Source organism: Ranitomeya imitator, chromosome 7 (assembly GCF_032444005.1).
Source record: "Ranitomeya imitator isolate aRanImi1 chromosome 7, aRanImi1.pri, whole genome shotgun sequence".
Classification (NCBI taxonomy): domain Eukaryota; kingdom Metazoa; phylum Chordata; class Amphibia; order Anura; family Dendrobatidae; genus Ranitomeya; species Ranitomeya imitator.
Genome location: NC_091288.1, coordinates 87,747,666 through 87,763,073, shown reverse-complemented (window position 1 = coordinate 87,763,073; position 15,408 = coordinate 87,747,666). Strand labels below are relative to the sequence as shown.

At 45.3% G+C, this 15,408-nt stretch overlaps 1 protein-coding gene across 1 annotated transcript in view; it reads left to right on the top strand.

The window, feature by feature from the left end:
- LOC138644785 (caspase-8-like) overlaps positions 1–15,408 on the top strand; it is a 203,408-nt gene that overhangs the window by 98,007 nt on the left and 89,993 nt on the right. The window contains exons 5-6 of the mRNA XM_069733595.1: positions 851–901; positions 3,211–3,284. Coding sequence (XP_069589696.1) covers positions 851–901; positions 3,211–3,284 — 125 coding nt within the window. The remainder of the gene's footprint in view (positions 1–850; positions 902–3,210; positions 3,285–15,408) is intronic.

Below are 15,408 nucleotides of genomic sequence, written 5' to 3'. Positions count from 1 at the left end.
TTCAATAGCGTTAGGCTAGGGTCACATTGCGTTAGTGCAATCCGTTTAGCGCTAGCGCTAGCGGATTGCGCTAACGCAATGTTTTCTATGGGGCTGCGGTCGGGGTCGCGGTAACGTCCCCGCTCTCGCAGATCCCCGATCTGCGAGAGCGGGGAACGGACCGCGGGCGCGCCTCGGACGCTGCAAGCAGCGTCCGCGGCGCGCCAGGAATCACCGGCGCGTCGCTAGCGCGTGCCGAACATGGCACGCGCTAGTGAAGCGCGTTCCCATTGCCTTCAATAGGCGCGTTAACGGCCGCGTTGCACGGCGTTAATTTCGCCGTGCAACGCTGTCCGTTTAACGCGGTCCCATAACGCAAACGGAAACCCAGCCTAACATAGATCAGTTTACATTCTGTAAAAAAAAAAGCACAGTGGGCATGAGACGCTGTGTTTTATGTGCACTAAAAGGACACAGCTTCAAAAACGCTCCAAATACTCACATTGGGAACTTCGCCTATGTAGCTTCTACACACATTCTACTTCTTATACTACTGGAATGTGAATGCAATGTTAGCCCAGGAAGCAGGCTCAGCTGTTCCCATGACCCCCATAGAAGTGAATGGAGATAGGCGCACATGCACAGCCACCTCTCCATCCATCCGACGCATTGATGTTGCGGTCAATGGTCTTCTCACCAGATAGGACAGGGCTTAACGACCCTTGATTTGGGGTATGGTGTGGATCCCTGAGGTGGGATCTGCATTTACGGCTCATATCTAAAAATCAAATATTACTTTAATATGATGTATAGTAAAACCCTTTGTGAATGTCAGTGTTTTATTTGTGATTTTACTTTATACATATTACAGATAATCAAAGACCAGATTTAGATGTTAAGTTACAGAAATTGGCTATTCAAGGTATGTACATATTGAGACAACCCGTAAGTAAATAGACACCATGTTATTCAGAAAGTGGGGCTTATTTATTATTGTTAAAAACTGCCATACTTTCAGGTCAGAAATATTTATGATTTATTTTCATGACAAAGGATGTATTTTTTAGATGAAAGCTCAGTGTTCGTGGCTTCATTGGTTATAAGTTTTACTTATATTTTTTAGGTTTTTTAGGTTTTTAGAAGAAATTGTGGTGCATGTACGTCCGCTCTGGGCTCACTGTGTGTGGAGGGGGCTCAAGAGCTGAGCTCCCACCACATGCAGTATAAGCCAGTTATCTATCAAAAGAAAAAGGAAACATGCAATTTGCAGGGATCGGCATGAAAAAATGACCAATTTATTTAATCCATTAACCACACAATATATTAAAAACATTTAAAAATATACACCAATATATAAACATCATCCCCATGAGGGGCAAGAGTATGGTTTGCTAACTGACGCCTCATAAATCAACCAATACAAAAGTTATTATTATGACATGATTATCTGGATACTTGTAGTGCAGCATACATAGTATAATACAATTTCATCTACTACTTTTTACCAGATCCCATGTTTATTTAAGGGGTGAGTGTTACCCATAAACAAAATATACATGTGGGAGGTTTATAATATAACTCTGACTCGATACTGAACAACAATAAACCAAGAGATTGGTACCCAATATAAATATATAAAGACACCACTGTTGGAATATCTCCCTAAATCATTAGGTGGGAAGGTAACTGTAACAGGGACTAGTCAAGGTACACCGTGTCCAGTTCATGCAAGCAATATATAACCAACATAATAAAAACCCCTCCTCCTACTCAATAGGCAACCATGATGGATATGCTCACAGCTCACAGGATACACTCGTAAGTGTTAGGCTGCCGTCACACTAGCAGTATTTGGTCAGTATTTTACATCAGTATTTGTAAGCCAAAACCAGGAGTGGAACAATTAGAGGAAAAGTATAATAGAAACATATGCACCACTTCTGTATTTATCACCCACTCCTGGTTTTGGCTTATACTGATGTAAAATACTGACCAAATACTGCTAGTGTGACGGCAGCCTTAGAGGCACAGGAGCAAGGTCCAACTTCTGTAGAACCCGACGTGTGTCGTCACAGCTGTGACTTCATCAGGGGCAGGGGAGGACAGTTGTTGGTTTAATTACTACTTTTTTTCATTGTCTGCGCTTTTGCATTCGGGTACCTGTTAACATTCGCTCACACTAACGTATAACACGTCCAACTGCTGTGCGATGTCTTATTGGACAGCACTCAGCCCAATGTTATACTATGGGGTAGTGCAAATCTGATAGTTTTTTTTCCATGTCGATTCAGCATGAGAAAACAATCACAGCATGCTGCAAGTGCATCCGATAATATGGGTGAATATGAAACACATAACATCTGAGTACAGTTTGATGTAAGCTCACGGAGACTATGGAGAAGATGGAAAATTTAAGTTCTGCATCTTCTCCACACCTCTGATACAATTTTCTCATGTGAGAGACTGAGGTCACAGTAATATAACACTCAGCTGAAACTCTGACAGGGTTTGAGCAGAGTGACATAGGCATAATCGGCCCGATTCTCTCACATGAGAGAATCGACGATCGTGTGTCTGAGCCCTAAATGGTTGGCATTTTTTAAAACCTGAAGCTAATTAAAAACAATTAAAAGCCTAAACATATGAACAGCAAGTCGTTTTAAATTAGAATTTAATAGGATGAGTGTTTCAAGCGTTTGTTTGTTTTTTAGTGACTTTCTAGGTTTTTTCAAGCAGACCAGCTAAAAAAATCTGCAAAAAACTCTGTGAATAAACACTTAGGGTATGTTTCCACGGGCAGAAACCTGCAACGCTTTGGACACAGCACATGTCCATCCAAAGCGCTGCCGGTTTTTGTACGTCGATGATTCCGCATGTGTTCATTGTACCATGTGGAATCACCGCGTAATATACATTGGACAGTGATATTTATAAATTGACATGCTGTGGTCTGGAAAGACGCGTCGCATACCCGTTTACCCAGAGATGCCAGAGGCATGAAATCTCCTCCACTGTGCTGTACCATCTGGCCGCTGCGGGTTGGATGCTGCAGCTGTACGCAGAGTCCAACCCACAGCGTTTTCTGACCGTGGACACATACCCTAAAAGCTGTTCAAGGGAAACAGGTTTTAAAAATCACTTTTCCTGAGTATTATAGAAATGAGTGATGCTTAATTTATGTCTGAAGAACCCGATGGTTACACATTTATCCAACTGTGTTTTCTCTTGTAGAAGTGTCAGGCGCTGAAATAAATGTAGGCAGCATCCAGCCTGATACATCAAATGAACCTTCATTGCAAAATAACGTAAGAAACACTTTTTCATAATACTTTTCCTATTACAAAATTTAAATCAGAATTGTACTTTCAACAAACTGTGCATAAGTCAATAGTGCAGGTGATTTTTAAGAAAATTTATAATGTATCTTCTCAGAGAAAACAACCTCCTGAACTCAATATCCACTGTGTGAAAGCAACTCAAGTCCATCCTGCTCAGAAGGGATGGAGAGGTGAGCGGGGAGGAGTGACGAGCAGGGAAGGGAACATCATGCAGACCTCTATAACAAGTGTTTTAACTCCACATCAGAGGTTGATTCAGATGAAGACAGCTGAACTCTGCTGTATAATGTCCTCCATGTTGCTGCAGCTTGTGACTCTGAGCTAAAAAGTGAATGAAGAGAAGGTATTCGCCTCTCTGTGCTGTTTCTGCTCCCCCACCTACTAGTGGATTGCAAACTACAGATAGCACATAGAGGGAAAACAGGTGAGAATACAGGATATAAGTCACATAAGGGGTGTACTGTTGTGAATTCTGTTGTCAAGCTCCCTCCTGTGGCCATGAATGGTACTTCGGCTGGTTCTGTCCATGGGCTTCCTCTGGTGGTTGTGAGTGGAGCTGCTGCTTCTGAGTTTCCTTCCACAGGTGACGAGGTTAATTCGTTAGCTGGCTGCTCTATTTAACTCCACTTAGATCATTGCTCCATGCCACCTGTCAATGTTCCAGTATTGGTCTTGTTCTCTCCTGGATCGTTCTTGTGACCTGTCTTCCCAGCAGAAGCTAGGTTCCTGTTTGCTTTTCTCTGGTTTGCTATTTTTCTGTCCAGCTTGCTATTTTGATTTTGTCTTGCTTGCTGGAAGCTCTGGGACGCAGAGGGAGCGCCTCCGCACCGTGAGTCGGTGCGGAGGGTCTTTTTGCGCCCTCTGCGTGGTCTTTTTGTAGTTTTTTTGTGCTGACCGCAAAGTTACCTTTCCTATCCTCTGTCTGTTCAGTAAGTCGGGCCTCACTTTGCTAAATCTATTTAATCTCTGTGTTTGTAATTTTCATCTTTACTCACAGTCATTATATGTGGGGGGCTGCCTTTTCCTTTGGGGAATTTCTCTGAGGCAAGGTAGGCTTTATTTTTCTATCTCTAGGGCTAGCTAGTTTCTTAGGCTGTGTCGAGTTGCATAGGGAGCGTTAGGAGCAATCCACGGCTATTTCTAGTGTGTGTGTGATAGGATTAGGGATTGCGGTCAGCAGAGTTCCCACGTCTCAGAGCTCGTCCTATATTATTAGTAACTATCAGGTCATTCCGTGTGCTCTTAACCGCCAGGTCCATTATTGTCCTTACCACCAGGTCATAACAGTAGAGGTGGCCCAAAGTATTAATGCATCTCAATAGAGGGATAAGAGAAGTGCTTTCTTTGCAGTGTGTTTTGTCTCTCTTTTCCCCTTTACCTCTGGGTGGTTCAGGATACAGGTGTAGATATGGACATTCAAGGTCTGTCCTCTTGTATGGATAATCTCACTGCAAGGGTACAAAACATTCAAGATTTTGTGGTTCAGAATCCTATGTTAGAGCCTAGGATTCCAATTCCTGATTTGTTTTTTGGGGATAGATCTAAGTTTCTGAATTTCAAAAATAATTGTAAATTGTTTCTTGCTTTCAAACCTCGCTCCTCAGGTGACCCTGTTCAACAAGTGAAAATCATTATTTCTTTGTTACGTGGAGATCCTCAAGACTGGGCATTTTCCTTTGCGCCAGGAGATCCGGCATTGCGTGATGTTGATGCGTTTTTTCTGGCGCTCGGATTGCTTTATGATGAACCTAATTCAGTGGATCAGGCAGAGAAAATCTTGCTGGCTCTGTGTCAGGGTCAGGATGAGGTAGAGATGTATTGTCAGAAGTTTAGGAAGTGGTCTGTACTCACTCAGTGGAATGAATGTGCCCTGGCAGCAATTTTCAGAAAGGGTCTCTCTGAAGCCCTTAAGGATGTCATGGTGGGATTTCCCATGCCTGCTGGTCTGAATGAGTCTATGTCTTTGGCCATTCAGATCGATCGACGCTTGCGTGAGCGTAAAGCTGTGCACCATTTGGCGGTATTATCTGAGCATAGACCTGAGCCTATGCAATGTGATAGGACTTTGACCAGAGCTGAACGGCAAGAACACAGACGTCGGAATGGGCTGTGTTTTTACTGTGGTGATTCCACTCATGCTATCTCCGATTGTCCTAAGCGCACTAAGCGTCTCGCTAGGTCTGCCACCATTGGTACGGTACAGTCGAAATTTCTTTTGTCCATTACTCTGATTTGCTCTTTGTCATCCTATTCTGTTATGGCATTTGTGGATTCAGGCGCTGCCCTGAATTTGATGGACTTGGAGTTTGCTAGGCACTGTGGTTTTTTCTTGGAGCCCTTGCAGTATCCTATTCCATTGAGAAGAATTGATGCTACGCCTTTGGCCAAGAATAAGCCTCAGTTCTGGACCCAATTGACCATGTGCATGGCTCCTGCACATCAGGAGGATATTCGCTTTTTGGTGTTGCATAATCTGCATGATGTGGTCGTTTTGGGGTTGCCATGGCTACAGGTCCATAATCCAGTATTGGATTGGAAATCTATGTCTGTGTCCAGCTGGGGTTGTCAGGGGATACATGGTGATGTTCCATTTTTGTCTATTTCGTCATCCACCCCTTCTGAAGTCCCGGAGTTTTTGTCGGATTACCGGGATGTATTTGATGAGCCCAAATCCAGTGCCCTACCTCCTCATAGGGATTGCGATTGTGCTATCAATTTGATTCCTGGTAGTAAGTTTCCTAAGGGCCGACTGTTCAATTTATCTGTGCCAGAGCACACCGCTATGCGGAGTTATGTAAAGGAATCCTTGGAGAAGGGTCATATTCGCCCGTTGTCGTCACCATTGGGAGCAGGGTTCTTTTTTGTGGCCAAGAAGGATGGTTCTTTGAGACCTTGTATTGATTACCGCCTTCTTAATAAGATCACAGTCAAATTTCAGTACCCTTTGACGCTGCTGTCGGATTTATTTGCTCGGATTAAGGGGGCTAGTTGGTTCACCAAGATAGATCTTCGTGGTGCGTATAATCTTGTGCGTATTAAACAGGGCGATGAATGGAAAACAGCATTTAATACGCCCGAGGGCCATTTTGAGTACCTGGTTATGCCATTCGGGCTTTCCAATGCTCCATCAGTATTTCAGTCCTTTATGCATGACATCTTCCGAGAGTACCTGGATAAATTCCTGATTGTATATTTGGATGATATTTTGGTCTTCTCGGATGATTGGGAGTCTCACGTGAAGCAGGTCAGAATGGTGTTCCAGGTCCTTCGTGCGAATTCTTTGTTTGTGAAGGGGTCAAAGTGTCTCTTTGGAGTTCAGAAGGTTTCATTTTTGGGTTTCATTTTTTCCCCTTCTACTATCGAGATGGACCCTGTTAAAGTCCAGGCCATTTATGATGACTCTGTGAAGAGTTTGCAAAAGTTCCTGGGCTTTGCTAATTTTTACCGTCGCTTCATCGCTAATTTTTCTAGTGTTGCTAAACCGTTGACTGATTTGACCAAGAAGGGTGCTGATGTGGTCAATTGGTCTTCTGCGGCTGTGGAGGCTTTTCAGGAGTTGAAGCGTCGTTTTTCTTCTGCCCCTGTGTTGTGCCAGCCAGATGTTTCGCTTCCGTTTCAGGTCGAGGTTGATGCTTCTGAGATTGGAGCAGGGGCTGTTTTGTCGCAAAGAAGTTCTGATGGCTCGGTGATGAAACCATGTGCCTTCTTTTCTAGAAAGTTTTTGCCTGCTGAGCGTAATTATGATGTTGGCAATCGAGAGTTGTTGGCCATGAAGTGGGCGTTCGAGGAGTGGCGTCATTGGCTTGAAGGAGCCAAGCATCGCGTGGTGGTCTTGACGGATCACAAGAATTTGACTTATCTCGAGTCTGCCAAACGGTTAAATCCTAGACAGGCTCGTTGGTCGCTATTTTTCTCCCGTTTTGATTTTGTGGTTTCGTACCTTCCAGGCTCTAAGAATGTGAAGACTGATGCCCTGTCAAGGAGTTTTGTGCCCGACTCTCCGGGTGTTCCTGAGCCGGCGGGTATTCTCAAAGAGGGGGTAATTTTGTCTGCCATCTCCCCTGATTTGCGGCGGGTGCTGCAAAAATTTCAGGCTGATAGACCTGACCGTTGCCCAGCGGAGAAACTGTTTGTCCCTGATAAATGGACTAGTAGAATTATCTCTGAGGTTCATTGTTCGGTGTTGGCTGGTCATCCTGGAATCTTTGGTACCAGACATTTGGTGGCTAGATCCTTTTGGTGGCCGTCTTTGTCGCGGGATGTGCGTTCTTTTGTGCAGTCCTGTGGGACTTGTGCTCGGGTTAAGCCCTGCTGTTCTCGTGCCAGTGGGTTGCTTTTGCCTTGCCGGTCCCGAAGAGGCCCTGGACGCATATCTCTATGGATTTTATTTCGGATCTCCCTGTCTCTCAAAAGATGTCGGTCATTTAGGTGGTTTGTGATCGCTTATCTAAGATGGTCCATTTGGTACCCTTGTCTAAATTGCCTTCCTCCTCTGATTTGGTGCCATTGTTTTTCCAGCATGTGGTTCGTTTACATGGCATTCAGGAGAACATCGTTTCGGACAGAGGTTCCCGGTTTGTTTCGAGGTTTTGGCGAGCCTTTTGTGCTAGGATGGGCATTGATTTGTCTTTTTCCTCGGCTTGCCATCCTCAGACAAATGGCCAAACCGAACAAACTAATCAGACTTTGGAAACATATCTGAGATGCTTTGTTTCTGCTGATCAGGATGATTGGGTGTCCTTTTTGCCTTTGGCTGAGTTCACCCTTAATAATCGGGCCAGCTCGGCTACTTTGGTTTCGCCGTTTTTCTGCAATTCTGGTTTCCATCCTCGTTTCTCTTCAGGGCAGGTTGAGTCTTCGGACTGTCCTGGTGTAGATACTGTGGTGGATAGGTTGCAGCAGATTTGGACTCATGTGGTGGACAATTTGACATTGTCCCAGGAGAAGGCTCAACGTTTCGCTAACCGCCGGCGCTGTGTGGGTCCCCGACTTCGTGTTGGGGATTTCATTTGGTTGTCGTCTCGTTATGTTCCTATGAAGGTTTCCTCTCCTAAGTTTAAGCCTCGTTTCATTGGTCCGTATAACATTTCTGAGGTTCTCAATCCTGTGTCGTTTCGTTTGATCCTTCCAGCTTCTTTTGCCATCCATAATGTATTCCATAGGTCATTGTTGCGGAGACACGTGGCGCCTGTGGTTCCATCCGTTGATCTTCCTGCCCCGGTGTTGGTTGAGGGGGAGTTGGAGTATGTGGTGGAGAAGATTTTGGATTCTCGTATTTCGAGACGGAAACTCCAGTACCTGGTCAAGTGGAAGGGTTATGGTCAGGAACATAATTCCTGGGTCTTTGCCTCCGACGTTCATGCTGCAGATCTGGTTCGTGCCTTTCATTTGGCTCGTCCTGGTCGGCCTGGGGGCTCTGGTGAGGGTTCAGTGACCCCTCCTCAAGGGGGGGGTACTGTTGTGAATTCTGTTGTCAAGCTCCCTCCTGTGGTCATGAATAGTACTTCGGCTGGTTCTGTACATGGGCTTCCTCTGGTGGTTGTGAGTGGAGCTGCTGCTTCTGAGTTTCCTTCCACAGGTGACGAGGTTAATTCGTTAGCTGGCTGCTCTATTTAACTCCACTTAGATCATTGCTCCATGCCACCTGTCAATGTTCCAGTATTGGTCTTGTTCTCTCCTGGATCGTTCTTGTGACCTGTCTTCCCAGCAGAAGCTAAGTTCCTGTTTGCTTTTCTCTGGTTTGCTATTTTTCTGTCCAGCTTGCTATTTTGATTTTGTCTTGCTTGCTGGAAGCTCTGGGACGCAGAGGGAGCGCCTCCGCACCGTGAGTCGGTGCGGAGGGTCTTTTTGCGCCCTCTGCGTGGTCTTTTTGTAGTTTTTTGTGCTGACCGCAAAGTTACCTTTCCTATCCTCTGTCTGTTCAGTAAGTCGGGCCTCACTTTGCTAAATCTATTTAATCTCTGTGTTTGTAATTTTCATCTTTACTCACAGTCATTATATGTGGGGGGCTTCCTTTTCCTTTGGGGAATTTCTCTGAGGCAAGGTAGGCTTTATTTTTCTATCTCTAGGGCTAGCTATTTTTTTAGGCTGTGTCGAGTTGCATAGGGAGCGTTAGGAGCAATCCACGACTATTTCTAGTGTGTGTGATAGGATTAGGGATTGCGGTCAGCAGAGTTCCCACGTCTCAGAGCTCGTCCTATATTATTAGTAACTATCAGGTCATTCCGTGTGCTCTTAACCACCAGGTCCATTATTGTCCTTACCACCAGGTCATAACAGTGTACGGGACCGTCAATACTCCACTTCCTTCCTTTTTGTTGATACTAAGTCCCGTCTGGACTACTGCAACTCCCTTCTGATCGGTCTCCCTCTAGAGGGAAAAAAGAAATCCTGACATCATTTTTTTTTCTTAGCTCTGTCTTCAGTCTTTTTTTTCCCCTAGACATTAGAGTGCTTCAGGACACAGCTGTGGACATGGATATTCAGGCTCTGTGCTCCTCAATGGATAATCTCGTTGTAAATGTACAAAAGATTCAAGATACTATTGATCAGAAATCGATGCTAGAACCAAGAATTCCGATTCCTGATTTGTTTTTTGGTGACAGAACTAAGTTCCTGAGCTTCAGAAATAATTGTAAGCTATTTTTGGCCTTGAAACCTCATTCTTCTGGTAATCCTATTCAACAGGTTTTGATTATTATTTCTTTTTTGCGCGGCGACCCACAGGACTGGGCGTTTTCTCTTGCACCAGGAGATTCTGCATTGAGTAATGTTGATGCATTTTTCCAGGCGCTGGGATTGCTTTACGATGAGCCTAATTCAGTGGATCAGGCTGAGAAAAATCTGCTGGCTTTATGCCAGGGTCAGGATGATGTAGAAGTATATTGTCAGAAATTTAGGAAGTGGTCAGTACTCACTTTGTGGAATGAATCTGCACTAGCGGCTTTGTTCAGAAAGGGTCTCTCTGAAGCTCTTAAGGATGTAATGGTGGGATTTCCTATGCCTGCTGGTTTGAATGAGTCTGTGTCCTTGGCCATTCAGATCGGTCGTCGCTTGCGCGAGCGTAAATCTGTGCACCATCTGGCGGTATTGTCTGAGAGTAAACCTGAGCATATGCAGTGCGACAGGACTATGACTAAAGTAGAACGGCAAGAACACAGACGTCTGAACAGACTGTGTTTCTATTGTGGTGATTCTACTCATGCTATTTCTAATTGTCCTAAACGCACTAGGCGGTTCGATAGCTCTGCCGTTATTGGTACTGTACAGTCCAAATTCCTTTTGTCCATTACCTTAATGTGCTCTTTGTCATCGTATTCTGTCATGGCGTTTGTGGATTCAGGCGCTGCCCTGAATCTGATGGATTTGGATTATGCTAAACGTTGTGGATTTTTCTTGGAGCCTTTGCGGTGTCTTATTCCGTTGAGAGGAATTGATGCTACACCTTTGGCCAAGAATAAGCCTCAGTACTGGGCCCAGCTGACCATGTGCATGGCTCCTGCACATCAGGAAGTTATTCGCTTTCTGGTGCTGCATAATTTGCATGATGTGGTCGTGTTGGGGTTGCCATGGCTACAAACCCATAATCCAGTATTGGATTGGAACTCTATGTTGGTAACCAGCTGGGGTTGTCAGGGAGTACATGGTGATGTTCCATTTTTGTCTATTTCGTCATCCATTCCTTCTGACATCCCAGAGTTCTTGTCGGACTTTCAGGATGTATTTGAAGAGTCCAAGTCTGATGCCCTACCTCCGCATAGGAATTGTGATTGTGCTATCGATTTGATTCCTGGTAGTAAATTCCCTAAGGGTCGTTTATTTAATTTGTCCGTACCTGAACACACCGCTATGCGCAGTTATGTGAAGGAGTCCCTGGAGAAGGGACATATTCGCCCATCGTCGTCACCATTGGGAGCAGGGTTCTTTTTTGTAGCCAAGAAGGATGGTTCGCTAAGACCGTGTATTGATTACCGCCTTCTTAATAAGATCACTGTTAAGTTTCAGTATCCCTTGCCATTGATTTCTGACTTGTTTGCTCGGATTAAGGGGGCTAGTTGGTTTACTAAGATTGATCTTCGTGGTGCGTATAATCTGGTGAGAATCAGGCAGGGAGATGAATGGAAAACGGCATTTAATACGCCCGAGGGTCATTTTGAGTATCTGGTGATGCCGTTCGGACTTGCCAATGCTCCATCTGTTTTTCAGTCTTTTATGCATGACATTTTCCGTGAGTATCTGGATAAATTCTTGATTGTTTACTTGGATGACATTTTGATCTTCTCAGATGATTGGGAGTCTCATGTGAAGCAAGTCAGAATGGTTTTCCAGGTACTGCGTGCTAATTCCTTGTTCGTGAAGGGATCAAAGTGTCTCTTCGGTGTGCAGAAAGTTTCATTTTTGGGGTTCATCTTTTCCCCTTCTACTATCGAGATGGATCCGGTTAAGGTTCAGGCCATCCAGGATTGGACTCAGCCGACATCTCTAAAAAGTCTGCAGAAATTCCTGGGCTTTGCTAATTTTTATCATCGCTTCATCTGTAATTTTTCTAGCATTGCCAGACCACTGACCGATTTGACCAAGAAGGGTGCTGATTTGGTTAATTGGTCTTCTGCTGCCGTGGAAGCTTTTCAGGAGTTGAAGCGTCGTTTTTGCTGTGCCCCTGTGTTGTGTCAACCTGATGTTTCTCTTCCGTTCCAGGTCGAGGTTGATGCTTCTGAGATTGGTGCAGGGGCGGTTTTGTCACAGAGAGGTTCTGGTTGCTCAGTGTTCAAACCATGTGCTTTCTTTTCCAGGAAATTTTCTGCTGCTGAGCGTAATTATGATGTGGGCAACCGAGAGTTGCTGGCCATGAAGTGGGCATTCGAGGAGTGGCGTCATTGGCTTGAGGGTGCTAAGCATCGCGTGGTGGTATTGACTGATCATAAGAACCTTACTTATCTTGAGTCTGCCAAGCGCTTGAATCCTAGACAGGCCCGTTGGTCGTTATTTTTTGCTCGTTTTGATTTTGTGATTTCATACCTTCCGGGCTCCAAAAAATGTGAAGGCGGATGCTCTGTCTAGGAGTTTTGTGCCCGACTCTCCGGGGTTATCTGAGCCGGTGAGTATCCTCAAGGAAGGAGTCATTGTGTCTGCCATCTCCCCTGATTTGCGGAGAGTGTTGCAGAAATTTCAGGCTAATAAACCTGATCGTTGTCCGGCCGAGAAACTGTTCGTCCCTGATAGGTGGACTAGTAAAGTTATCTCTGAACTTCATTGTTCGGTGCTGGCCGGTCATCCAGGAATCTTTGGTACCAGGGAGTTGGTTGCTAGATCCTTCTGGTGGCCATCTCTGTCACGGGATGTGCGTGCTTTTGTGCAGTCCTGTGGAATTTGTGCTAGGGCTAAGCCCTGCTGTTCACGTGCCAGTGGGTTGCTTTTGCCCTTGCCGGTCCCGAAGAGGCCTTGGACACATATTTCGATGGATTTCATTTCTGACCTTCCCGTTTCTCAAAAAATGTCGGTCATTTGGGTGGTCTGTGATCGCTTTTCTAAAATGGTCCATCTGGTGCCCTTGGTTAAATTGCCTTCCTCCTCTGATTTGGTGCCTTTGTTCTTCCAGCATGTGGTTCGTTTACATGGCATTCCTGAGAATATTGTTTCTGACAGAGGTTCCCAGTTTGTCTCGAGGTTCTGGCGAGCCTTTTGTGGTAGGATGGGCATTGACCTATCTTTCTCCTCGGCCTTCCATCCTCAGACTAATGGCCAGACCGAACGAACCAATCAGACCTTGGAAACATATCTGAGATGTTTTGTTTCCGCTGACCAGGATGATTGGGTGTCATTTTTGCCGTTGGCTGAGTTCGCCCTTAATAATCGGGCCAGCTCGGCTACCTTGGTCTCTCCATTTTTCTGCAATTCTGGGTTCCATCCTCGTTTCTCTTCAGGACAGGTTGAGTCTTCGGACTGTCCTGGTGTGGATTCTGTGGTGGACAGGTTGCAGCAGATCTGGACTCAGGTAGTGGACAATTTGACCTTGTCCCAGGAGAAGGCTCAGCTTTTCGCTAATCGCAGACGCCGTGTGGGACCCCGACTTCGTGTTGGGGATTTGGTTTGGTTATCTTCTCGTCATATTCCTATGAAGGTTTCCTCTCCTAAATTTAAACCTCGTTTTATTGGTCCGTATAGGATTTCTGAGATTCTCAATCCGGTGTCTTTTCGTCTGACCCTCCCAGACTCCTTTTCCATACATAATGTATTCCATAGGTCGTTGTTGAGGAGATACGTGGCACCTATGGTTCCATCTGTGGAGCCTCCTGCCCCTGTTTTGGTGGAGGGGGAATTGGAGTATATTGTGGAGAAGATTTTGGATTCTCGTGTCTCTAGACGGAAACTCCAGTATCTGATCAAATGGAAGGGTTATGCTCAGGAAGATAATTCCTGGGTTTTTGCCTCTGATGTCCATGCCCCAGATCTTGTTCGTGCCTTTCATGTGGCTCATCCTGGTCGGCCTGGGGGTTCTGGTGAGGGTTCGGTGACCCCTCCTCAAGGGGGGGGTACTGTTGTGAATTCTGTGGCTGAGTTCACTTCTGTGGTCACAAGTGGTATTGCAGTCTCTGGGCTTCCTCCCTCAGGTGTTTTGGTGAGCTCGTTGGCTGCCTTGCTATTTAGCTCCACCTGAGTCTGTCTTCCTTGCTCCTTGTCAATGTTCCAGTGTTGGATCTGAGCTACTGCATCTTTCCTTGGGCCTGCTGCTCTGCTAGATAAGTGCTTCTAGTTTGTTTTCTGTTTTTTCTGTCCAGCTTGCTATTATCTTTTGCTGGAAGCTCTGAGAAGCAAAGGGGTGCACCGCCGTGCTGTTAGTTCGGCACGGTGGGTCTTTTTGCCCCTTTGCGTGGTTTTCGTTTTAGGGTTTTTTGTAGACTGCATAGTTCTCTTTGCTATCCTCGCTCTGTCTAGAATATCGGGCCTCACTTTGCTGAATCTATTTCATTCCTACGTTTGTCTTTTCATCTTGCTAACAGTCATTATATGTGGGGGGCTGCCTATTCCTTTGGGGTATTTCTCTGAGGTAAGTCAGGCTTGTATTTCTATCTTCAGGCTAGTCAGCTCCTCAGGCAGTGCCGAGTTGCATAGGTAGTGATAGGCGCAATCCACTGCTGCTTATAGTTGTGTGAGGATAGATCAGGTACTGCAGTCTACAGAGATTCCACGTCTCAGAGCTCGTCCTATTGTTTTTGGTTATTGCCAGATCTCTGTACGTGCGCTGATTACTGCACGCTGTGTTGCCTGATTGCCGGCCATAACACTCTGTTCTACAAATGACCTAAGACTAACATCCCCTGTAATCCGAACCTCACACCTCCGTCTCCAAGACTTCTCTCATGCTGCGCCAGCTCTCTGGAATGCACTTCCCCAGACGATCAGACTGATACCTAGCCCCGCCCTATTCAAGCGCGCTTTGAAAACCCATCTTTTCAAACAAGCCTACCACATCAATGACTCAGTAAACTAACTTTGCCCTGTTCCCTCCTTCCAAATATTACTCTGAATCTGCACCCTACTATTCATCTGTCTCCACACCCTCCATACACATGATAACTGCACTTGACACTTGATACTTGACTATTGCACTTAAACACACGGGCTGATGACCAGATCATGCAGCTTTGTATGAAAATCCCTATTTATTATATTTGCCAGACCTGAAATAACAATCACTTTTCACCTATTGTGTCCCCCCCATTTCCTTGTAGATTGTAAGCTTGCGAGCAGGGACCTCACTCCTAATGTCACTGTTTAAAGTGTCTTAACTTGTACCGAATTTATTGTTTGTACATGTCCCCGCTTAATTGTAAAGTGCTGCGGAATATGTTGGCGCTATATAAATAAAAATTATTATTATTATTATGAGTATAGCGTAGTGTATATAATTGTTATGTTGTGAACCTGTTATTAGGGAAAGGATAGTACCCATTTCTAGGTGGGGCAAGATATAGAATGGGAGATAGTATATTGTAGCAAATTGTTAAACATAGGCGGGTTCAGCTGCAAATAAGAGAGGGAGGATTTCCTGATAGGAGTCAGACGGGCCAGGGTGCCCAAACCGCCTGCA